Source organism: Podarcis liolepis (assembly GCF_965112155.1).
Source record: "Podarcis liolepis genome assembly, chromosome: 3".
Classification (NCBI taxonomy): Eukaryota; Metazoa; Chordata; class Lepidosauria; order Squamata; family Lacertidae; genus Podarcis; species Podarcis liolepis.
In genome coordinates, this window is record NC_139557.1 from 108436113 (window position 1) to 108461900 (window position 25788).

General features: G+C 45.4%; 1 protein-coding gene across 2 annotated transcripts in view; it reads right to left on the reverse strand.

Annotated features, from left to right (window-relative positions):
- Positions 1–1166: 1166 nt before the first annotated feature.
- PYGB (glycogen phosphorylase B) overlaps positions 1167–25788 on the reverse strand; it is a 45645-nt gene continuing 21023 nt past the window's right edge. For both annotated transcript variants that reach the window (XM_083494311.1, XM_083494312.1), the window contains 15 exons: positions 22375–22486; positions 21107–21189; positions 20353–20496; positions 20057–20149; positions 18296–18442; positions 16962–17125; positions 16417–16531; positions 15861–15962; positions 15416–15563; positions 12048–12106; positions 11231–11372; positions 10593–10800; positions 9280–9414; positions 8325–8391; positions 1167–7132 (listed from right to left, as the gene is read on the reverse strand). In XM_083494311.1, the coding sequence (XP_083350437.1) occupies positions 6980–7132; positions 8325–8391; positions 9280–9414; positions 10593–10800; positions 11231–11372; positions 12048–12106; positions 15416–15563; positions 15861–15962; positions 16417–16531; positions 16962–17125; positions 18296–18442; positions 20057–20149; positions 20353–20496; positions 21107–21189; positions 22375–22486 (1872 nt within the window). In that variant the 3' untranslated portion in view covers positions 1167–6979. The remainder of the gene's footprint in view (positions 7133–8324; positions 8392–9279; positions 9415–10592; positions 10801–11230; positions 11373–12047; positions 12107–15415; positions 15564–15860; positions 15963–16416; positions 16532–16961; positions 17126–18295; positions 18443–20056; positions 20150–20352; positions 20497–21106; positions 21190–22374; positions 22487–25788) is intronic.

A 25788-nucleotide genomic window follows, 5' to 3' on the forward strand; every position in this document is an offset into this window, starting at 1 on the left:
TCTCCTCCCCTTACTTCCTACCACTGTCCGCTTTATCGCTTAAGTATTCCTTCCAGATTTTTTCATATTTATCCATTCTTAATTTGCGTCGACATGCAAATCGTTCGTATGTAGCTAGTCTGTCCATATTTGTTTGTTCTGTTGCAAGTCTTGTGACCTCCCGTTGTCTGATATCTGTTTACAAAGAGCTGCAAGCAAAATGGAATACTTCTGTGTTCAGTAATGATCCGTCCCCTGGTGGTAGAGCTATGTAACTGAGGATTTAATACTCCTCTGAATTCCTACCAAAGTGTACACTCCTGGAAAAGTTAGTGGTGACACCCACAGCTTGGGCTCTGTTTCTGAGCCTGATGATACTCTTAAGGGCTAACATTGATTGTGGCCCAAGATTTTCTGGACCCGAGCCTACTTGGTCAGCTATATTAAATGTTACTTAGCAGATTATACTTAAACATACAGAGTTTGTGAGGTGGGGGGAGATAATGCGACAGGGTCAAGCCATCTCTATTGCTCATTTCCTTCAAGCAGGACATGAATGAAAAAACCCTTTCCTGCTGTTGTTCCCTATCAGCTGGAATTCAGAAGCCTGGTACTGGATGTAGTATATAGCCATCATGAATGGCTGCCATTGAAAGACACTCATTAAATTGTCTTAAGTTTTCTTTTCAAGGCAGCCAAGTTGGTGGCCTAGCCCACAATTTAACTGCAGTGTGTGAAGAAGGACTTCCTTCTATATAGGGTTGCCATATTTTTAAGAACAAAAAAAGAGGACACATTTGCTGACTTCTACTTTTAACTATGGATCGCTATGATGAGACTCATTTTACATACCCATGAAAAGGAGGACGTGTCCTGGAAAAAGAGGACATAATGGCAACCCTATATACGTCCTAATCTTCCAATAGACTTCACTGGATGGCCTTTCCCCCCAAAGCCTTTCCCCCATTCTTCTCATTAGGATAAGCCACCCTGTTAAGAATATTTTGATGTACAGGTTCCCGTTCTATGGAAACCAAACCAGCAGAACTACATGAGATTATGCTGGCACTCCTTAAAAAAACAACAACCTGCTGAATCCCACTCAATGTCCATTCACAGTCAGCACTGTGTCCATGTAATGCAATAATTCTGTACAATGCATAGGGAAATAAAGAGTGACTACAATGGATGGCTGTGTGACTTTTAATAATTTTGAGAGCACAAGAGATTGACAGTAGTATATCAAACACACACATACACAAACTCAAAATCTCAAAAGTTTTGAAAGTGCTATGAGAGTGACAAACAACAATTATTTTGCAAGCAATGGACCGTTTTGGTTAAGTCAGAGATCTTCATTAATGATCCAGTTCTGCTACTCCAGCCCACTCTTGTCTGAAGAAATGCCATCTTTGCAGTACAAGTTAATTACTAGGTTGGGTTTTTAGGCCATATAAACAAAGTTGCATTGCAAAGTGGGAATGTCTGCATGTGACGTTTTATGCTTGAGACTCAATGCGGGACAGTGCTATTATCATTAGAGATGTTCCTGATTGCTTAAAAGTATATTTAAATAGATATAATGAGAAACACTCAAGAGAGCACAATGTCATTCCCTTGGGTTGTATCCAGCTGAGTTAAACACATTGAAAATAATAGACTGGAATTAGTAATGTCCATTAATTTCAACTGCCTATGCCAATGTTAGACACAACCCTCTATTTGGAGTTTTAGATGGACACATCAGGACAAGGCACACAAATACTGACCTGTAATCAAACTATAAACCGTTCCATCAAGGGTGAGATTAACAGCACTAATGTTCAAATTCCAAAACCGTCCTTCCAGGAAATCCTTCAATTGTTTGTTCTGCTTTTGATAAAATGAATGAAAAGCACATGATGTATCAACTCCAGTCCACCAACCTCACACCCAGTGTGCTTGTGTGTTGGTAGGGGCTTTCCCACTCACTTCAATGGAGGGACAGATTTGCATATGCAAAGGAAGGCAAGCAGAATGGTTGCTTCCTAACGAGGAGGTTGGAATACAGAGTTGATTTCCACAAGCCTACTCAGCATAAATGGAGATAGCAGATTCTAGCCCTTGTCTCAAATGCCCTTAAAAGTATGTTTACATGTATAAACCTTCATCAATCGATGAAGAGATGGTGTACACTGGGTTGCTGCAAACTTCTCCACTCCTCTTGGAAATGTCTTTACAGCCAAGCATTTCCTATTGTTTGCTTATAAACTTGCTGGCTTCCTGCTGTTTTAGTTAAGCCATCTTTATTTCTTGGAATGATTAAGAAGGGTCAACATGCATTCTTCTTATGGGAACCTACGGAGCAAACTTGCAAGGCAAGGAAGGTAGGGACTCTTTCGATGGATGGCCTTTCTGCAAGCCCTAGCCGAAGCAGGGAACTTCAGTTATTTTAAACCTATTTTTTGTCCACTGCATTTGGAGTTGAAAGAGCTGGGTTTGAATTAGAGGCAGCTGTGTCTGGTGGCCTTAGGCAAGGTCTTTGTCACCTCACAAAATTAGTCTGTTGTACACCTGGAGGGTTCGATGAGGATGTGGTAGCACCATTCCAGATATGTGGCAACCATTATGGTGTCCTCCAGATATCATAGACTACAGTTCTTGTTTATTTGCCCTGGGGCTGATGGAATTGCAGTTCAACAACATCTGGAGGGGGGTAGAGGTGGCAGAAAACTATAAAAGGGGCCTATGATGGTTCTGTCAGAAGGCTATAAAAAGAGCATGGTTAATCAGGATTCTCACCTTTGCCATTCTCCACCCCACCTTTTCTTCCCTGTCTTCAATCTTTTGCTAATTTACTGTTCTCTACGCACTCAAATGCTGTTTTTATTCCACAGTGTCGCCTAGTTGGTTCTTTGACTTTATATTCATACCCTTGGGTTCATTCTATGTAGTATACTCTGCATTTAAAGTTTGTAGTCCACTCAAGCATGAGAGCACCTTAACTATTAACTTTTCTGCTTTAATAGAATGGGACTAATTTCAATAATTCTTGCACTTTGCGACTGACCCTCTCTGATTAAAGAAGTGTTTCTTTAACAGGACTAGCCTACACGGTGCCTTCACAGGACCCCTTGAATATATCCTGCTTATTTGAACTTCTGTTATAATGTCTATTTGTTTTGTTAATGTAATTTGTTTTGTAATGTAATATGGGGGGACATCTTCTGTTTAGTCAGGTTTAACTATCACTGGAGGACTTTAACTGACATCTGAGGAGCAGTTGGAGATGGAACTCTGAGTATGCAAAAGAAAGCTAGAGAGTATGTCTATTCTGATTGGTGGTTGCAGGTTTAGAACATTTAGTTAGACCATGTGATTGGTTGGGGGCTAGACAGGGTGAGGCATATAAGGCTGGGGGCTAGTCAGTCTGGGTCAGTCCGTGTTGGTTGGGGCTTGGTGTCTGTGGTGGACAGCCAGAAGAAGAAGACAACAGCAGATGATCAAGGAAGAAGCAAGCAGACCTGAAAGGAAGGCAGAGTGACTTGGTGGCCAAAGTTTTGCTTAGGTAGCTGAATCTCTTGGCTTGGGCAAGTGAGGGAGAAGAAGTGAGAGGAATTTTGGAATGTCTGGTAAAAGAACCAAAGGAAGATTCCAGGACAATATCGCAGAAACAGATCTCTGGGGGCTTCCACAAAAGTCCTCAGTTAACAGCATTGGTAAGTCTCAATAAGAGTGGAGTAAAATATAAGGACAATCTGGCAAAAGGGTTTTAACAGGATAACTACTGTATTTTTTGCTCCATAAGACACACGTTTTTCCTCCTAAAAAGTAAAGGGAAATGTCTGTGCGCCTTATGGAGCGAATGCGTGGCCCCTGGAGCTGAATTGCCCAGGGGCAAAAAGCAGATCGTGCTTTTTTTAAGAAACAAAGCCACTGAGCAGCTGATCGGCAAGCGACCAGGAGGGAGATAAGGGACACTAGCGATAAAGGAGGCTGCCTGGGAGGGGGGAGGTAAAAGCACATGGATCCTCAGGATTTTTGCATTGGGTCACCCTAAATTCACCATCAGATCACATAGCATGTCCATGGCTATAGTCTGCACCAAAAAATCACGCATCCACTGTTTTGTGGGGCCGCAGTGGCACAAAAACGTGGTTACAAAGCACGGATCCACATGGATCCTCAGGATTTTTGCATTGGGCTACCCCAAACTCACCGTCAAATCACATGTCTGTGGCCACAGCATGAACCACAAAAATCATACATCTACTGTTTTGATCAGAATATTTTTTTTCTTGTTTTCCTCCTCTAAAAACTAGGTGCGTCTTATGGAGTGAAAAATACGGTAACTGCTTCTTCAACATTCTCTTGGTTTACTAATAGTAGCGCAAAATAAGCAGTTGGTATTTAATTGACAGCAACAAGTCAGACAGTGTATGCCAATTAAAAGAGGCAATAGCATATTAAAGTAACCACATAGGTTTGTGTACTCAATAAACATTAACATCTTTGTTAAATATAGTGACTATTTCTGGTACCACACTCCTAGCCCATAGTTACCAAGGTCATAGGTAAGACAAAGATTCAAAGGATATAAGTAGAAACAAAACAAAAAGCACCCTTCCCTCAACTCCCATCATCCCCAGCCAGCATGGCTAATGGCTAGGGATGATGGGAGTTGTAGTCCACAACATCTGAAAGGCACCATCTTGGTAAGCAAATGCAAGCTTCTTGGGCTGCACTACCAGCACCTGCCAAGCACTGCTGAAACCTTTTAGGTTATTAATTGATGCCTACTGCTAGATTCAGAAAGATACATTTATGCATTTTTCTAAAACAACCATAACTGTGTTTTGGGATGCTCTAACTGCAAAGATGCTGTAGTGAAGGATTTATCCAACAATACACTTGGATGTCGCATAAACATGCAAGATTTAAATGTCTATCACAGGTGCTTACTGAATCACATTGGTGGTCCACACAACAGAAAGTGTTGTACTTTACAGCAGAAATACAAAAATATAGATCCTTTGCACAAGCTGCGGCAAAACTACACAAACCTTTTAAAGATGAAAATACAGTGGATTGTCATGAAATGAAAATGACAATGAAGGGCGTTACTTTTCAGATATTCGTTTCACAAAGTTATGTTTTATGGATTTTTTCAGCAACCAATTTTTGTAACATGACTTAATTTGCTTTGAAAACATATTTAGTGTCATTTTGATTTATTTATTTTCATTTTCAATACCCAGAGCATTCTCGTTGCATTGGCTTAAGCATTACCACATCAAAAGAGATGGTCAACTTCAGTAACGCTAATCAAGTTTTTTGGTAGGGCCACTAAGACCCCTATAAGAAGTGGGAAATATATGTGGGTGGTCGTTTCATATGGCATGTGTTTCAGCATTTCTTCAAATTAATACTAACTAGATACAATTATTTACTGGTGATTTCTGGGGGGGGGGGGAACTAGCACTTTTAATGAACCCTCTGGTTCTGGAATTTTATATAATAACATACATTCATTTCCGGTCCTGGTATTCTGCATTAAAGTGCATGTTGAGTTGGCAGTCCATGCCCAGCTGGAATCAAACCACTTTTCCAGCCCATTTCCCCAGCCCTTAGAAATGAGCAACCATTTATTTAGCAGCCCAGGTCGCAAAGGGCTGGCTCAGGTGCCTGGAAAACCAATGGTACGGTCTGAAATTAAAACTCAAAAGGAATCAAACGATAGGTGCCGTTTTCTTTTAATAAGGTAGGAATGTGAGACCCAGAAACAGTAACTGATGAATGAAGGCCACTGGGCTGGGAGTGGAGCTGTGACTCCAACAAGCTAGCTGCATGTATTGCCAGGTGTGGTCTTCTACACTGGAGTGTAATACAGGGATGGACTATATGGTGGCCTCCAGATGTTGCTGGACTCCATCTTCTATCAGCCCCCAGTCAGCCTGGCCAATGGTCAGGGATGATGGGAGTTGACAGTCCAACATCTGGAGGGCCACAGGTTCCCCACCCCTCCTGTAGGAAATGCAACTTCTGTATCAAAGCTGCACTACTGATGACCCACTAAGCCAAAAGGAGCCTACAAACCACAGATGGTGGTGTACCTGAAGGCTCAAAACAGCATCTTGGCTTTTTGGGTGAGGATTTTTTTGAAGAATGCCAAGTATCTAGGGGACTACAGGTTTTCTCTAGTAGCTTCATGTTCACTTGTTGCTATGGTCTGCACTCTAGATGACAGCAATAGTCCTTTCAGCACTGCTTAAATAGCATCCTTCTTAAACCCCCAGGTGTTCTCTGGGTGTTGTGTTGCCTGAAGTTTCCATATAGATATATATATATAGAGAGAGATCTTCTCGATTAAAAAAACCCACTTGAGTTCAGCACATGCAAATTGACAGTTTAAAACTGGAGCAGCTTAATAACAACCGTTTGGGCGTCTAATAACAGGAAGGATGGGAATTTCTTCAGAACATGATCTCTGAAATAGATCTCTCTATTTTGGGGGTCATTGAAGAGTTCCGGCCTAACCTTCCGACAGAGGCAGCACATGTTTCTTCAAAGTAAGTCATTTGACAGCACCCAACTCTTGTCTTTGCAGTTTTCACCCCCCAAACAGACATAAGCATCTCCTGACTAAACAGGGTGGCCTGGCATGGGAGCAAAAGGGCCTGGGAAGTCGGGTACCGTCTCAATAATACAGAACATGCATGCAGGTTGCATTGGTTAAATAGGGGTTTTAAAAGAGAGAATGGCCTCATCTCACCTTCCTCACTCAAGCTCCCTGCTTTAGGCTCAGAATCTTATCACTGCCAACAAGGTCAACGCTTATCGGCTGCAATCCTGCAGAGCACCAGTTTGCCTCCGTTTTCAAGTAACCACCATGCCTTTTATAAATATATGAGAAGCCCAGCGGGTGGTAAAATGCACGTTTTGAATTCATCTGTGGAATATTCATTGGGAAGCAGGAATTGCCAGAGCAGCAGAGCCTTTGCATGCACCTCTTGCAGCGGACTTACTCCCTCGGGATGTTGGGCGGAGGGATCTTCACAGCAGAGGGCTCCACCCCCCAGATCTCTCTGGCGTACTCGGTAATTGTCCTGTCACTGGAAAACTTGCCAGAGCACGCAATGTTCTTGATTACCTTTTTAGTCCACTCTCTGGGATTCTAGAAAGGAAAGGAGTGGGAAGTTTGGTAGCTTCAGCAGAGGAACCCCAAAAGACACAAGCAGGCTATAATTACAGGCAGCCCCCCCCCCCATTTACGCGGGGATTATGTTCTGGGTCTTCGTGCGCAGAAGTCCGCCCCACAATCTTTCAGTGCCAAGCACTGCGTGTGTGGTCGTGCGTGCTTCGAATGTGCGCAAATTAAGAGTTGCCAGCTGACAACTCTGTTTTTGTGGGTGTTGTGTTCTGTGTCATTGCACGTGTCAACAGTCGCACTTAAGTACGTTCCATTCCCTCCCAGGGCCAAAACAATGCGCACGTTGGCAGCTGTGTGTCAAATGGATGTGCCTAAAATGTATATAATATACATATACAGTGGTACCTCGGGTTACATACGCTTCAGGTTACAGACTCCTATAACCCAGAAATAGTGCTTCAGGTTAAGAACTTTGCTTCAGGATGAGAACAGAAATTGTGCTCCGGCAGCGCGGCAGCAGCAGGAGGCCCCATTAGCTAAAGTGGTGCTTCAGGTTAAGAACAGTTTCAGGTTAAGAACGGACCTCCGGAATGAATTAAGTACTTAACCCGAGGTACCACTGTATATAATAGCTAACCTTTAATTGGGAATCTACAACCCCATAGAATAGTCGTATGCCCCTAACACTCTTACAGCAGCAGAATATATGGCAGCCAAGGCCTGTTTCCTCCTCTGGCCTGTTGTATAGCCTCTCTCCAACCTACTTTAATCTATCAGGGCCTTCTCGGTGTTAGCACCCTGGCCATGGAACTCCCTGCCCACAATCTGGCACTTTCCCCATTGATGTTTCACTATTGTTCGAAGAAATCATTGATCTTTTGCTTACTTGACCTGTATATCATCTGCCCTTCTGTCTGCGTTTAGATGGTTTTCTAATATATTTTTTCATTTTACATGGTTAGTTGCCTCAGGCATCTTTGTAAAGAAAGGTAGGATACAGAATGAATGAATGACGACAGCATTTTGCTGACTGCTGAAATTCACATTTTGACAACCCAAACTGCTGAAATGCACTTTCAGTCTACAAACCCATTGTGCAGAGGGGACCTTTCCCACCACTTAGTTCACCCTAGGATACCAGAGCCATAGTCTTCTATCTATTTCACAAATATGCCCATTTTTTAAATCTTCAAAACTTGTTGAATGTTGGTCTTACCATGTACAGCTTGTCCACTTGCCCTTGAGCTTTGATGTAGGCTTCATAATCGGCAAACACCTTAAACCTGAAACAAAGAAGCGTCTGAGAGTAACTGCGTGTTCTCTCCAGCTTTTTCTTATACTCACCATTGCAAAGGCCAGGGCATATACAAAAGTCTATACGCCTTTGACATAAAATGAGTGTCAGCCATTATAAATAGCTGCCCATTTCCCTCTCGACGATAGTAACGTAATATGGAGACACAGAGACAGTTGGGTGGCTGCAAAGGCATAGAAAAGCCACACCATGGACTGTCAGAAAAGTGAAGCCAGGGATGGCATGTCATCTGGTATGCCCTGCAGAGGACCTTAAGGTCCATGAATAATCATAGTTTAGAGGTTCCGGGCCCTAAGGAAGTCAGACTATCCTCCACCAGGGCCTTCTCAGTGATGGCTCTGGTGGAATGCTCTGTCCCATGAGACCAGGGCCCTCCAGGATTTAACTTCCTTCCGCAGGGCCTGTAAGACAGAGCTATTCCGCCTGGCTTTCCATTTGAACTTAGCCTGACCTTTTGTTCCCCTTTCTTCCCTCCCCCTCCCTGATTTGTGAAGATTGCCCGCTCTGGGATCCCACAGCTGGTTCTCCCCTGGTCTCCTCGCTGGCCCAAGTGGGACTAATTTAGCCAGCTAGCCCTGGTGATCATCTAATGTTTATTGGATGGATTTCCCCCCTAAGTTAATTTTTGATTCTTGATTTTATTGTTATTTACGCTTTATAGCGCATTTTATGCTGTTTTTTGTAGCATCAATTAAGTGTTTTAAATTTGTTGTTAGCTGCCCTGAGCCCAGTTTCCTGAACCGGGAAGGGCGGGGTATAAATAAAAATTTATTATTATTATTATCCATGAAACGCATACCACTGCTTAACCCTGGTTTAGAGCATGCAGGGAAGGCGCATGATTGCTGCCTCTCACCTGTCATGATACATAAGCATGTCGACGACATCTCGGAAGCACCCGGGATCATCTGGTGAGAAGAAGCCGCTGCCAATTTGGTCAACAGCTTGTTTGAGCTCTGGAATCCTCTCATAGTATTCCTTAGCGTTGTACCTAAACGAGGAAACAAATGACATGTTTGGCCTCCTCGTCACCGCTTGCAGAACACGTTGCTTTATATGCTCCACTCAAAGGAGTTAACAGCCCTGTACTAAAGTGATCCAAAGAGACATTTTACCACCTGAGGCAAATGACATTCTGGCAGCTGGACCTTGCGTCAACACTGTTGATGGGACGGGCTCTTCCACCACACCTGAGGGCAGCGTAAGGGTAGTTTGAGGGGCAGAAGGCAAGCCACATGGCACACGCAGCTCCCCTCCAACATCCTGCCACCACTAAGCATTTGCCGACTGAGGTGGCTGCCTCACTCGGCCTAATGACAGGGCTGGCCCAAGTCCAAATGACTGACGAACTGGACTTGATTTCGAAGCGATTGTCCATGATGACACCAAGTCAAATTAACGGGCATAGGCTCGGCTAATTATTACCAAGCGGTCTGCCATTATTAGATCTAGTACAAGTTATGTAGAGTTAATTAGTCCAAAGCAACCCACAAGCAGATCGATAGACTTATGTACTGTGCTCATGACACTTATGTGTTTTTGTAAGTTGCTGTAGTATTTGAAGAACGTCTCCCACACCAACACTTTTAAAATCTATTTCTTTTTGGAATGGTGTGTCCTCTTGCTATCACCAGAGCAAACATCTTGTGGCAATGATTTAGAAAAGGGGTAACCAAGATTCCTCCCAGCCCTTCCCCAACAAGGGCTGTATAACCTGGTAGGGACCACTTGCCACAAGCAGACAGGGCTGGAGGCAAATGTAAATATTGTCTTTGGTTCCTACACACTCGCAGACCCCTCTTTATTCTCCATTTAGTCAATCAAGGAGCACAACAACCAGAATTCCAGCCAGGTAAAACCACACACAGGGTGTGTGTAAAGGATGACCACCAAGGGGGTGTGGCTTGGAGAAAGAGGGCGTGGCTAGGGAGGAGGTGTGGCCAGTGGAGAGTCCTGAGCGTGAGAAGTGTGGAGGGCCCCATCCCTTCCCTGGGTTTGAGGTCCTGTCCCCCCATCAACCTCACAAAACAGGTCTCCTTTGCTCCATTTAATCTGAGCAGTTTTCATGCAGCTGAAGCAAGGCTAAGGCCAAGGGACGTCAAGGGAAAGCCACCCCTGCTACACAGCCTGTTTCCAGGACGCAAGGCTAACGCGGCTGTTCATACAAACCCTTTCTTATCCATCGCCTCCACGTCTTCCACCCGCATGCCAAAGATGAAGAGATTCTCCTCTCCGGCCTCCTCGGCCATTTCTACATTGGCGCCATCCATGGTCCCGATGGTGAGGGCTCCGTTCAACATGAATTTCATGTTCCCTGTTCCTGAAGCCTCAGTCCCCGCGGTGGAGATCTGCTCAGACAGATCTGAAGCAGGGATCACTGGGGCGGAGTGAAAAAAAGATATTCTGGTAAAAAATGCTTCTCCCCTACTTAAAACACCCAGACACCCTTTGCCTAGATTGTAGCTCAGTACTACAACAGCTGTGTTGCCTGGTTCCAAAGTCCAAGGCAAAAGTCTCCAGAGGCCTTTTATTAGAAATATGAATTTGGAGAACTGTTATAAAGATGATATAATGAAATTCTGTTAGAGGGGATTCGAGGAAGTCAGTTATCAATGTTAAGAGAATTAGGTATTTGAAGAAATAATTTTTCTCTGGGTTTAATTTTATTGTATTGTAGTGTGTTTTTCTTTGTTGTGTGTTTTGTTTTGTCATTTTGTTATAAATGTGGAAAATCAACAATTTTTTTTTGGAAAAAAAAGTCTCCAGAGGCCTTGTGCCAACGCCTAAGAACATCTCCGTCCTCTTACCTTTCTCAGCAAGGGACACTCTGTAGTTCTCCAAGAAGATGACTTTCAGCCTGTCGCCTATGTAAGGGTCATTATTGACGACGTCTCCAATGGCCGTGATCAGTCTGATGATCATTTTTGCCATGTGGTAGCCGGGGGCAGCCTGGAGGCAGAGAGGGAAGATACGTGTGGATCAAAAGGGAATTGGTGGGAAAGAGACAGGGTGTGTAATCAGGCAAACAGCTTCAGGAAGGGTGCTGTACAGATTCACTGATAACAGAGCCTCTGTCTAAAAGTCAGGAAAACAGGGCAGTTCTCATGTTTACACGCTCGAAAAATAAACCCTGCAGGAGCAAGATGGAACACACTCCCAGTGCTAACCGAGGGAGGGAATGTGTGCATGTGCTTGTCTGCAGTTTAGGAAACACTGTCCCAGCTACTGAGGAGAAAGCTTGCTTGAGCATCAAGTCCCTTAAAGGTAAAGGTAAAGGGACCCCTGACCATTAGGTCCAGTTATGACCGACTCTGGGGTTGCGGCGCTCATCTTGCTTTATTGGCCGAGGGAGCTGGCATACAGCTTCCAGGTCATGTGGCCAGCGTGACTAAGCCGCTTCTGGCAAACCAGAGCAGCGCACGGAAACAGCATTTACCTTCCCGCCAGAGCGGTGCCTATTTATCTACTTGCACTTTGACGTGCTTTCGAACTGCTAGGTTGGCAGGAGCAGGGACCGAGCAATGGGAGCTCACCCCGTCGCGGGGATTCGAACCGCCGACCTTCTGATCGGCAAGTCCTAGGCTCTGTGGTTTAACCCACAGCGCCACCTATCAAGTCCCTTACCTTTCCTCCAATCATAACTGTTCTTGGCACGCAGGACTTTTTTGGGTCTCTTCTGATGCCTGGGAAAAGCAATATGGTGATTAATTTGTGTCATTTATTTATTTATTAAATCTATATACCGCCCTTCATCAAAAGATCTCAGAGCAGTTCACAGAAGATAAAACACAAGATAAAACACATGTACCGTATTTTTCGCTCTATAACACGCACCTGACCATAACACGCACATCGTTTTTAGAGGAGGAAAACAAGGGAAAAAATATTCTGAATGAAACAGTGGACGTATCATTTTTGTGCTTCATGCTGTGGCCACAGACATGTGATCTGATGGTGAATTTGGGGTGACCCAATGCAAAAATCCTGAGAATCCCTGTGGATCCATGCTTTGTAACCACGTTTTTGCACCATTGCAGCCCCAGGCAACAGTGGGTGCGTGATTTTTTTTTTGGGGGGGGGACAGGCTGTAGCCATGGACATGCTATGTGCTCTGATGGTGAATTTTGGCTGACCCAATGCAAAGATCCTGAGGATCCATGTGGATCCATGCTTTGTAACCACGTTTTTGCACCATTGCAGCCCCAGGCAACAATGGGTGTGTGATTTTGGGGGGGCAGGCTGTAGCCATGGACATGCTGTGTGCTCTGATGGTGAATTTGGGGTGACCCAATGCAAAGATCCTGAGGATCCATGTGGATCCATGCTTTGTAACCACATTTTAAGTGGGGAGGGAAGGAAAAACACAGAAGGCTAAGAATGCAGGAGAGGGCTATAACGTGAGGAAAGGAAGGCAAAAGTTTCCCCCCACCCACCCACCCAAGCCAGCCAGCGTGCGCTCTCTCTCTCTCTCTCTCCCTCCCACCAGCATGACAGAAGAAAGCATTTTAACTGCATTAAGAACTATTTAGCAGCGAAACCTAAGCTTTGCCATCCCTTAAGAGGTACAGACACTGTAATCTTCCAGATCGCATGAATTTACAGGCAAAACACTGTTTAAGGATTTCATCCTTTTAAATGGAAGAAAGCATATTTGAATGCTGTGTGTCTCCAAAAACAAAAAGTAGGAAGTCAAATCAGAATTTTAAGCCGAACCTGTAATCTCTCTTCCCTTCACATACATTGTTCCCTCCGGAGCAGGGACAGGATAGAGCGACGCTCTGCTCTCCTCTCTACTTGCCTGGAGGGGAGGGGCTTTCCCTGCTCTTTGTTCCGTTTGAGCAAACACAGCAACGAAACAGAGAGGGTGGGCAGTAAGACCCTGAGGCAGAATGAAGGAAAGCAGCAGCTTCCTGTCTCACGGAGCTCCCTTCTCCCTGAAGCGCGGTTTGATTTTTGCCTCATTTTTCGGCTCCAGGGAGCACACATTCGCTCCATAACACGCACAGACATTTCCCCTTCCTTTTTAGGAGCAAAAATCTGCGTGTTATAGAGCGAAAAATACGGTAAACCAAAACAACAAAACAATAACCCCATTGAGAGATGGTCTCTCTTTATCAATTATTGGAATGAGAAAATTACAGGTTGCGTTTCCCCCTCCGCCCAACCTATTTCAACTTATATAATTATTTCATCTTAATTCTTTTTGTTAAAACTATTATATTAATTAAGAGATTTGTGGCCTTTTCCCTCCTTTTTCTTTCGTCTTTCTTTTCTCTCACTCAGATTAGCAAATACATTCATAAAAAGCAATGCAAAAAAGAAAAAAGAGAAAAGCAATGGTTGAACTCAGCCATCGAGGCTGTTGCTATGCAGAATATTATTTTGAGATGTGCTTTTAAATGCAAGATGGACGATGCCTCAATAAGAACATTGCAAAATAAATGCCTCGCTCTCATCAGCTGTGGTCTAGCTCTTATCACATTCTGGCACATGATCTGCAAACCACACAGATGACTTCCTGCAAGATATCCACATTCTCGCTCTGGCCTGTCAGCTGATGTTTGCCAGCCCTTTCTATTAATTACATGAGGTTCTGATCAAGTTCCTAAACATGCATCTACGAAGGCTGAAATCTCACAGCGTGGCAAAGCCCATTGCCCTGGGATCTTGAGCCAAAGACAATGCAGTATCGCTGGTGGAGAGGCACACAGACGATACTTGTAGAGTAAAATGGCACGGCTCTTAAGCCTAATCTACACACACGGCAAAATTAAGAACGTAAGAGACCTGTAGGATCAGGCAACGCATCCTGCTCTGACATCGAGCAGAGAATGAATGCAGCAGCCATCTCCCTATTCACGACTCCCAGCAAGTAGTATTCAAAGGCATTATCCAGAATGCAGCAGCTAGACTAGTGACTGGGAGTGGCCGCTGAGAACATACATTGGCTCCCAGTACGTTTCCGAGCACAATTCAAAGTGTTGGTGATGACCTTTAAAGCCCTAAAGGGTCTTGGCCCAGTATACCCGAAGGAGCGTCTCCACCCACATCGCTCTGCCCGGAAACTGGAGTTCCAGTTTCGAGGGACTTCTGGCCGTTCCTTCACTGCGAGAAGTGAGGTTGCAGGGAACCAGGCAGAGGGCCTTCTCAGTAGTGGCGCCTGCCCTGTGGAACGCCCTCCCAGAAGATGTCAAGGCAATAAACAAATATTTTACTTTTAAAAGACACCCTGTTTAGGGAAGTTTTTAACGTCTGACGTTGTATTGTTTTTGATATTTGGTTGGAAGCCACCCAGAGTGGCTAGGGAGACCCAGTCAGATGGGCAGGGTATAAATAATAAATTATTGTTATTATTATTACTCTTCAATCTGCAGGTGGGGTGACTGCATTTCTGAATGCTTGCAAAAGCATCCTTGCATGTAAGAAAACTTCGCACATTAGATAGAGAAAGAAGACTATCTCCCCAACAAGCTAGTTTTCCCATCTCCTGCGTACATTTGGTGCTATGTTATTATGATTAGAATCATAGAATCATAGAGTTGGAAGAGACCACAAGGGCCATCGAGTCCAACCCCCTGCCAAGCAGGAAACACCATCAGAGCACTCCTGACATATGGTTGTCAAGCCTCTGCTTAAAGACCTCCAAAGAAAGAGACTCCACCACACTCCTTGGCAGCAAATTCCACTGTCCAACAGCTCTTACTGTCAGGAAGTTCTTCCTAATGTTTAGGTGGAATCTTCTTTCTTGTAGTTTGGATCCATTGCTCCGTGTCCGCTTCTCTGGAGCAGCAGAAAACAACCTTTCTCCCTCCTCTATATGACATCATTTTAGATATTTGAACATGGCTATCATATCACCCCTTAACCTCCTCTTCTCCAGGCTAAACATGCCCAGCTCCCTAATCGTCCAAAGAAGGAGACCAAAAGCATATTTTTGCCCAAAAGCATTCCGTAGCCCCAAAGTTGCTGCTTTGTTGGGCTAAGCTACTCACGGTTGTAGAGTGTGATGATATGCAGGCAATTGAGGAGCTGCCTCTTGTATTCATGAATTCTTTTGACGTGCACATCAAAAATAGAGGCAGGGTTGATTTTCACCTTGTACTGTTTTTCCAAGTAGGCTGAGAACTTCTGCTTGTTCTCCTGGCAAAAGGAAATTTGGGGTTGAAGTTAGTGGCCAGGACATTTAAGTCTGACTCTAGCTGCACAGTTTGGTCTAGGCTGAGATTCTATATCCCACCTTCCACCCAAGCTGTAAGGCAGCTTACAATATTTTAAAGCAAAATTAGAAAACACAAAGTTGCAAGAACAAATTAGTTAAAAAAGCAGTAATTAAAATACATTGGAACATGTTTAGAACCAGCAATTAACATATACGGTTTGTCCTGACCGCAGCCCAGCATATCACAGTGTTTCTCGCTAACATGCTGCCATCCCCACCTGTTTAACTTTGGCGACATCCCTGATGAAGGCCTCATCATTGACAAAGCTTAGCAGCTTCTTGAGCTGGCTTAGATCCGTTAGAAAATCTTCCCCAATTCTCTGCAATGAAAAGAAGAAAGAAAACCATCAATCGACAGACCTGCTTATGTTTGCTTCTGCGCTCCCTGCACTACAAAAACTATAAACTGCCAGGGACAAAAAAACCATGAAGTTAGGGACGTGGCGACTGAATTCTTGCGCACCCCAAATCCAAGAAACCCCACGGGTGGGGGATGCTTTTTGATGAAAGGGCCACGTTTCCTTCTGGGTAACCTTGCAGAGGCCACATGTCAAGGTGGGTGGGGCCAGAAGCAAAAATGTGGGGTGTGGTCTGCAGAGAGTCCAACGCATCAGAAACCAAAGCCTGGGAAGCCACATTCAGGCCCTAGGTCTGAGGTTCAATGGCCCTGATCTAAGGAAAAAATGGAATGAAGACAGATCCATTGAGGAGGAGGAGGACCCAGCAACAGGGGTAATTGCTCCATGGAATTCCTCTTGGCTGAAGTCAGTTCACCTCCACAATGACATCAGAGAGTCCCGGGTTACAAAGCAGGAGCCATCGCCTTGGAGTGATGCCGTTCGTCTTGTTCTGAAACTTCTCCGGCTCCATTTCGTAGAAATCTTTGAATCTAAAAAAGCACAAGATGGATCACAAGACATTAGAAGAAGAAGAAGAAGAAGAAGAAAAAGAAGAAGAAGAAGAAGGGTCATGTGTCATTTAGGGCCAGTTAGTAACAGTGAGCAGAAACATTAAACGATTATGTATTTTCTAGTTTTATATTTTTATTTTATTCTGTGAGCTGCCCTGAGACCTGGGGGTATAGGGCGGTATATAAATTTATATAAATAAGAAAAATAAGCTATCTCTGGGGTCTGGGCCAAATGGAAAGAAAGAGGTGCATAAAACAGAAAAGAAAGTTTGGCAAAGGATTTGCAGCGATGCATATGCAGAAAATAAACTATCTTTGCTCATAGATCCCCGGGGAGACGCTGACAGTCTGGCCTGTCTTCTCCTGAGCTGACAGCCTGTTGCAAAAAAGTGAAGGAAGCAGGACTCACATAGAGCTCTTTACAATCTCCGAGTGAATCCGGGCCACTCCGTTGACTGCATGGGAGCCAATGATACACAGGTTGGCCATATTGACCCTCTTGCAGTCTCCTTCCTCTATCACGGACATCCTTCGGAGGCGGTCAATGTCTCCTGGGAAGAGGGCCGCCACATTCTGCAAGGACACAAGGAGAGGGGGGTATTAACAACAAGATCTAAAGGAGATCCCACAATAGAACCCTTTACACCAGAAAAAAATGTGAAGAAATTTCCTGGACGATTGAAGTCATGAGTCCATTTTACTTCCTCTCCCCTAGAAACCGCCACAGCTTGTATGTTGGAGGTCTTTGGGCCCTTCCAGATGACCTACTTATTGAGCACTCATCCTGATTTGCTTACACAACACTTACATGGAGGTTAAAAAGGTAAAGGGACACCTGACCATTAGGTCCAGTCGTGACTGACTCTGGGGTTGCGGCGCTCATCTCGCTTTATTGGCTAAGGGAGCCGGCGTACAGCTTCTGGGTCATGTGGCCAGCATGACTAAGCCGCTTCTGGCGATCCAGAGCAGCGCACAGAAATGCCGTTTACCTTTCTGCCGGAGCGATACCTATTTATCTACTTGCACTTTGATATGCTTTCGAACTGCTAGGTTGGCAGGAGCAGGGACCGAACAACGGGAGCTCACCCCGTCGCGGGGATTCGAATCGCCGACCTTCTGATTGATATTTCCTAGGCTCTGTGGTTTAACCCACAGCACCACCCGCGTCCCTTACATGGAGGTTAGACTATGTCTAATCTTTACTGAGCATCTGTTCTGATTTGTCTGCAGGCTGCTTCTACAACAACGGACACTTCTTCTGTTTTTATTGTGGTGTGTTTATACTACATCTGTTTAGCTATTTGCACACTCTACACTTTTGCAGGCATTTCCACGTTACTTTCCAAACAGCAGAATACCCGATTTTGTTGTACCAGGGCAAAAGAGCCCTTTAATCTCTAACTTCCTTGCTCTGCATTACCATAGCAGTTTGCCTTTCTGTCACCTGGTCCCCGCTGAACTGCTGCTGCAATACCACCTCCTGGGCAGCTGGCAACACCGTAGAAGAATTAGCCATCACCTCCCTTCTGTGCCATAGTGCCACCACTGAAGGTGGCCAGTATTGCAGCTCCTAATTCAGCAGGGCTCAGGTGACGCCAAGTGCCAATAGGATTCCACAAAGTTCTATAAAGCTTCTGACTTTGGCAATGGGCAACTTGTGGCTTAGGTACAGACTGAGTCTCCAGGCCTCTCAGTCAACCCAACCCCCCTTTCCCCACCACCTCATTTATCCCGTCTCCTTACGTCGAGATGTTTCTGATTGATAGCATAAATGATCTCCAAGTGTCTTGGCAGGAGTTTCTCAAACATAGAGACAGGCCAGCGCTCCAGGGCTTCAGGCAGCACGGTGTGGTTGGTGTACGCGCAAGTTCGCTTCGTGATTTCCCAGGCCTGGAGCAAAAAATTAAAAACAACGGATGAGATAACACAAGGGCACTGCAGACTGAATCTGATCTGATCCACGAAGAAATAATGAAGATACTAAGAATATCATATAGTAAAAGGCCAGAGGCATTCCTTTTAGGGATTTTAAATGATTATATTCCAAAAGACAAAACTACATTTTTCTTATACGCAACGTCTGCAGCAAGAATCCTGGTGGCTAAGTATTGGAAAGGGAATCAGTTGCCCACTAGGGGAGAGTGGTTATGTAATCTTTCAGAATACTTAGAATTAGCCAAATTGACAGACATAATAAGTCAAAAACCAAAAAGTGAAGTTAAAAAAGAATGGGAGTGCCTAAATGAATACCTCAAAAGTCAAAGTTCGAGGACAGAAATCTGGCTGAGTCTGGAATAACCTTGTGAAGTGAAAGGATAAGAAAGAGGGATTTATATCTAGATGTTAGGATAGAGATGATAAGGAAAACAGGAAGACACAATGAGAGATAAAGGAGGTGCTGTGGGGTTGGTGGAAGTCAATGTTTTGTGTGTTTTTTTAGTGTTTATATTGTTAACTTGTAAGATATGAACTTGTTTTGGTTTTTTTAGTTGTTGTTGCTTTTTTAGTTTTTCAAATGGTTTTTGTGTGTTGTGTATTGTTATTTTTCGATATTTTACGTGTTGTTGTGTGGAAAATACTAATAAAATTTATTTAAATTCTAAAAAAAAGAAAGAAAGAAAAAAAAGAATCTGATCCTGGGAGCAACCAAGCTGCTACACTCTCTTAGGCTCACTAAGCAGGTCTGGCTAAATCCGATCTGCGGCTTGTCAGTTGCAATCGCATTGTGGAAGCACTAAATGTACCTGGATTGTGACTGACTTCTGGCATAGGGGGAGAGGGGACAGGGATTGGCTGTTCAACAAGATCCTAAGTAGCACCGCAGGCCAGTTGGGCAGGGCCACCCATGCTGAATTCAACAAAGCCGCCATCTGAGCATGTGCAATGGCTGTCTCAAATAGACACACCTCAGCTTAGCCACAGCTCCCGTTTTTGAATTGGATGGATGCTGGTTGGAAGGAAAAGTAATCAAACAGCAGTATTTCTCAAGAAACTACAAGGAACACACATATGTACTCTGCTTCAAACACCAGTGGTGGGAGCGCAAGAGAGCCAGAGTAAACGGCGGTACATACACAGCCTATTTTTTTCTTTTGAATCCAAAGAGAGTATGCTTTTAAAAATTTGGTGTCTTTTTCTGTTGCTGCGGAGGGAGGACGTGGCTGGTCAACAGTAGGGCTGGGTGATATATCGATATATCATCCAAAACCTGTTTGGGAAGTTCACATCGTGATAACTGTTTCATAACATTTGACCTGGCAGATCACAACGTGTATGAGGGTTGGCCGATAGCTGGTTCTCAACATCGTGATATATCACCAGCAAAACACTGCGATATATCGGGGCAATGTCCTGGCAACTGCTACTACTTAGGGGCCTAAAACAGATAAATGACGGTATTATCAATCACCACATGGTCACTTTCATCACAGTTCTCTTGGGACAGTTTGCATGGAGAGAACCTTGCTGTCACATGCAATATGGCTGTGTCCATTTCCCTCTTACCTTATCCCAGTCCATTTTTTCCACATCAACAAAGATCCTCATGAGCTCAGGAATAGAGAGGGCAGGGTGGGTGTCATTCAGCTGGATGGCAACCTGTAAAATGGACATCTAAAGTTGAAGCTGTTTCCACTGGGGGGGGGGGAGTTCAACCAGAGCTTGCTTGGGGACTTCCTAGCTTCTCAAACATTTCTGTGAAATGTCGAGTGCTCCTCCACCCACCCCAAAGGCAAAAACCTAAGGTGTCCTTTGGAACGAAAGCTGCAGTTATGTCTCGGCCCTCGTTTTTAAATATTCACCTTGTCAGGGAAGGTCTCGAAGCAGGTTCTCACGGGGTCGCGGCACCCGAATTTGGAGGACTTGAACCGCCGTATGATATCCTGGAGAGTGGCGGCGACCACAAAGTACTCTTGCTTCAAACGCAGCTCTTTCCCTTCAAAGAACTTTGGAAGGCAGAGAGAGAAGAATCGTCACTCCTGCAGCCAGTGCTGACAAGCCTGCTATAGTAATAATAATAATGATATCCAGCGCAAAAATGGTAAGAATACAGTGGTGCCTCGCAAGACGAAATTAATTCGTTCCGCGAGTTCTGTCGTCTTGCGATTTTTTTCGTCTTGCGAAGCACGGTGTCGGGAAAGTTTTGGAAAAGCTTCAAAAATCACCAAAGTCTTTAAAAACCTCAAAAAAAGGCTACCACGCCGCGTTCTATGAGTTGCTCCTCGAAGTCAAGTCGCAACTGTATTAACGGTGTTAAGAAAAAAGGAAACAAACTTGCAAGACGTTTCCATCTTGCGAAGCAAGCCCATAGGGGAAATCATCTTGCGAAGCAGCTCAAAAAACCCTTTCACCTTGCGAGTTTTCCGTCTTGCGAGACATTCGTCTTGCGAGGTACCACTGTAGTTGGTGATGTGGCGGTTGCCATGGTTGTTTTGTGCTCTGTTTCTCTGCCATGCTAAGGCGAACCATGGTCAACGCAGGGGATATAAAAACAAATTCTAATCAGCTCGCGGTTAACCAGGAGAGATTTTAATGCAACACAGAAGAGCCACTTACGTTATCATTTGGGTACAACACTCTGGAGATGTTTTCTGCCAGGTTTCTATCCAGCACAGCCTGGATATAATCACCGACATTAACTAGGTGGAGAGAAGGAACGCATCTCAGCGGAGCAGCCCACCACATAAAATGCAAAACTCTAGAATAATTGCATATTTTCCTGATAAAAGTCCCATGGCATCAGCAGCAGCCCTATTTTCCCAGCAAATAGCAATTGGGTGGGGATTTTGTCTGTGCTATGGTGCAGGAAGGAAGGGTTAGATCCTGCTGTCTTGAACCCAATCCAGATGCACACCCCCCAGTTGCTATTTAACTAGGGTTGCCATATTTCAAACTGAAAATCCAGACAAAGTTGTTGAGTTTATTTTGGCAAAGTTGTTAAGTTTTTGGGGCAAAATTGCCTAAACAAAATACCATTTTTGAGCTATTTTTATGGGAAAACAGAAAAAAGCAGCACTGCAGCCATATGTCCAGATTTTCCCGGACATTCCCCCCGATTTCCACCTGGACACTGTATTCCGGATATGTCTGGGGAAATCCGGATATATGCCAACCCTAATTTAACGGAGGAAGGGCCACGGCTTGGTGGTTTAGCATCCGCTTTGCATGCAGAAGATGCCAGACTCAATCCCCAGTGTCTCCAGGCAGGGCTGGGAAAGGCTCCTTTGTAAAATCCTGCTGCCTGCCAGTGTAGACAGTACTGAGCTGGGTAGACCAATGAACTGCCATGGTCTAAGGCAGCTTCCTGTGTTCCCAGAAAAGAACCAAACCCCCAAGTTAAATGGGATGCCATGTTTTATGTGAAGTGCAGTTTGGCCCAAAGAAGGCCCACTTATCTAGGCGCAAGCCCCATTTAAACTCAGTGGGAGTTCCTGATTGGTAGACATGTTATAGCTTTGTGCTATAAATTAAATAATACTTGAGGCATAGAATTGTAGAATTGGAAGGGACCCTGAGGAACTAGTCCAACCCCTGCAATGCGGGAATATGCAGCTGTCGCTTAGGAGGATCGAACTTGCAACCTTGGCCTTATCAGCACCACACTTTAACCCACTGAGCTATCCAGGCTGATAGCTTTGTTTGTTTGGCTTGCACTCCTTGCTTTCCTGAAAATGCCTGGCTGTAGGTAAGCAAGAAGCAATGTCACCCAGCTCCTTAAACCAGACCCCACAAAACCCCACAACGTGACGAAAAGGAGGGAACTCCTCATTGCAACATGTGACCAACACTTTCCAAAAGGAAAAAGAGAACGAGATGGCACTTACACTCTTCAAGATTGAAATCGTTGGGTGCCTTGGCTGACCACAGCCTCATGGTGTTCACCGTATTGTTCCTGTATCCTGGAACAGGCGTATCGTAAGGCATAGCAAGTACAACCTAGTTTAAGGAGAAGGGATTCGGTGAAGATGAGATAAAGCAGAAGACATCAGGTCTTTTGCAAAAAGCATGTTTGGCACAACCTAGAGCGGAACTGGGGGTAAAAATAAAATAAAATAAAATAAAATAAAAAATTATTTATATCCTGTCCTCCCCAGCCGAAGCCGGGCTCAGAGCGGCTAACAATAGTAAAATGATACAACATTCTAAAATCATTTCATTATAAAATCAGTTCAAATCAGATTAATGCCAACCATTGGGCTAGAGTTCTATGAGGATTGCCAGGCTGTGCCCTGGTCAAAGGCCTGGTGGAACAGCTCTGTCTTGCAGGCCCTGCGGAAAGATGTCAAGTCCCGCAGGGCCCTAGTCTCTTGTGACAGAGTGTTCCACCAGATTGGAGCCATGGCCGAAAAAGCCCTGGCTCTGGTAGAGGCCAGCCTAACCTCCCTGTGGCCCGGGACCTCCAAGGTGTTTTTATTTGAAGACGTAAGGTCCTCCGTGGGACATACCAGGAGAGGCGGCCCCGTAGGTATGAGGGTCCTAGGCTGTATAGGGCTTTAAAGGTTAAAACCAGCACCTTAAATCTGATCCTGTACTCCACCAGGAGCCAGTGCAGCTGGTATAGCACCGGGTGAATGCGAGGGACCAGTAAGGAGTCTCGCCGCGGGATTCTGCACCCGCTGGAGTTTCTGGGTCAGTCTCAAGGACAGCCCCACATAGAGTGAGTTACAATAATCCAGTCTGGAGGTCACCGTCGTGTGGATCACAGTGGGTAGGTCAGGGCGAGAGAGGTAAGGAGCCAACTGCTTAGCTTGGCGGAGATGAAAAAATGCCGCCTTTGTTATAGCTGCAATCTGCGCCTCCATGGAAAGGGAGGTGTCGAAGATTACACCCAATAGTCTGTGGGCAAAGGCTGAGCCCACCAGGCCTCCCCATTTGGCTCGGGAGGCTGTTGTCCCTAAACTGCACCCACCTGATGTGATATGTGACACCTGGGATGGGGCGGGTACTGGCATGGTTACCAAGCAACAACTGGGAGCTTGAAATGAGCTGCCGATTGTTCCTTTGCTGGAGCAAAGTGTGTTCCCCTTGTCAATCAGCTGGTGTGTGGGGAGAAAGCCCCTTCCGACAATGGCAGCAAGACATTTCCAATGAGAGTGCCCCTCTGTTTCAGAAGAGGTTTCAAGGCAATCCACTTGGGGTTGCAGGAGCAGCAAAGCCCCTCACACTCGGCACCCTGTGGGCTGTTGGAAAAGTGCTGTGCATCAGGCATTGGCAGGTATGTACGGCAATGCAACTGTCAATCATCAGACATCACAATGACATCGGTAATTGGCAGGTGGGTCAATCACCTATGTACTACTGCAGGCATAGGCAAACTCGGCCCTCCAGATGTTTTGGGACTACAACTCCCATCATCCCTGACCACTGGTCCTGTTAGCTAGGGATGATGGGAGTTGCAGTCCCAAAACACCTGGAGGGCCGAGTTTGCCTATGCCTGTACAACTGCAATAGCTACAGAAAATTCACAATCCAGGGCTATACAGTCATATCTTGATTACCGACACTTCAGGTTGTGTGTTTTTGGGTTGCGCACTGTGCCGAACCCGGAAGTACCAGAATGGGTTACTTCCGGGTTGCAGCGCTTGCGCAGAAGCTCTAAATTGCGCTTTATGCATGCGCAGAAGTGCCGACCCGCGACCTGCGTGTGTGCATACGTGGCGCTGCGGGTTGCGAATGTGCCTCCCGCATGGATCACGTTCGCAACCCGAGCGTCCACTGTATATCCTCCAAAACAGCCAGAAGCTGGTATTATTATTGAGCCTCTCTCTACCAAAGAATAATAGCTAATAGCTGGCCTAGCCAACTTCCCAGAGGAATGCCGCTGTTTAAACCAATTACGTGCTTCCAAGCAACAAATGTGGAACACCAGAGACTCTGCGTATGTGGAAGTGATCAAAACATGGAAAGGGCAAGCTGGCGGAGCAGGCCCAAATATGGCCTGCAAAGGCAGCAACAGAAATTAATACATCGGATCTAAGCTTTAAAAAGCTCATGCCTTTAAGGTCCCACAGGATACCTAGCCTGCCACTCAGAGTTGGGGGTCAGGACAGGGAGGAGTGGGGTGCTTTGTCTCTTTTTTAATGCATTATAGTTTGGTGTTGTCAGAGCTGCTTCCAGATCCTAGCTCACAGAGGATCACGCTAGCCAGCGATCATTAAGTAAAAGTCTTTATTGAGTTACAGTTTCCATTCTCAAGCTGCTGCGTGCAACTCTACGTCTTATGGGTTAGATCGGCGAAGCTCCGTCTGAGTCTCCGCCCCTTGTACACCAACTTAATATCCTAGCCCTGCTCCACCTTTTCCGCCTGACTGTTCTTCTCTGGGTCCCTCTGCCCCCCGGGGTCTCTTCCTTCCGGGATTCTTCTGACGCCGACCCCCCGGACCCTCCTGTCTCCTCGCGCCGGGCTTTAGGACCTGGCTCCCTTTCCGGGCTGCCTACTGCGCCACCTTCCTGTGCATTTGAACTTGGCGCGCGCGCCCAACCTTCCACCTTCCGTCTAACCGTCTCTTCGCTCCCCGATGGAGGTGTGGCCACTCCTGACTCGTGCCCTCCCCCCTGTTGTGAGCTGCCAGCGCTTGATCCCTGGCGCCCTTCCTCTTCCCTGCTCTCTGGCGGTGACGCTGGTCCCGATTTCCAACTGCTCTCCTCTGAGTCCCCTCTGGCTCTATCTTCCTGGGGTGTCCCCCTAGGCTCCCCCCTTGCCCTGGCCACTGGTGCTCCTTTCTGTGAATCTTCTGATTCACTGGAAAGACTCGGAGATCTCGGGTCGTCGTCATCACTCATCTTTTCTTCTGCCTCCTCCCCCTCGCTCTCTGTTTCCTCCCTTGCCCTTGCCTCTGCTCCTGAACCCCTGACAGGTGTTGTATCCTATTTATTTATTTCCATTCCCAAAACTGTCTATATTGTAACTCGCATTCGCTTTCTTAGCTTCAGAACATTACAGATAAATTTAGTTTGCATGCATTTTTATGGCACTGTGATTTTTAAACTGTTGTAAACCAACCTGAGTATGGGCATCAGAAGTGTGGGGGGGAAATACTGAGGGAGGGAGAAAGAAAGAAAGAAAGAAAGAAAGAAAGAAAGAAAGAAAGAAAGAAAGAAAGCTATCTAAGCCTCTGGGCTTTGAAGGTTCTGCTGTTCTTGAACCAATTCCCGTTTATTGCCAGTGGAGCACCGACAGAAGAAATTCTTGGTGGATCAAGCCCCCTGTTTCTTTTTCCCCACGCAATGTATTTCCT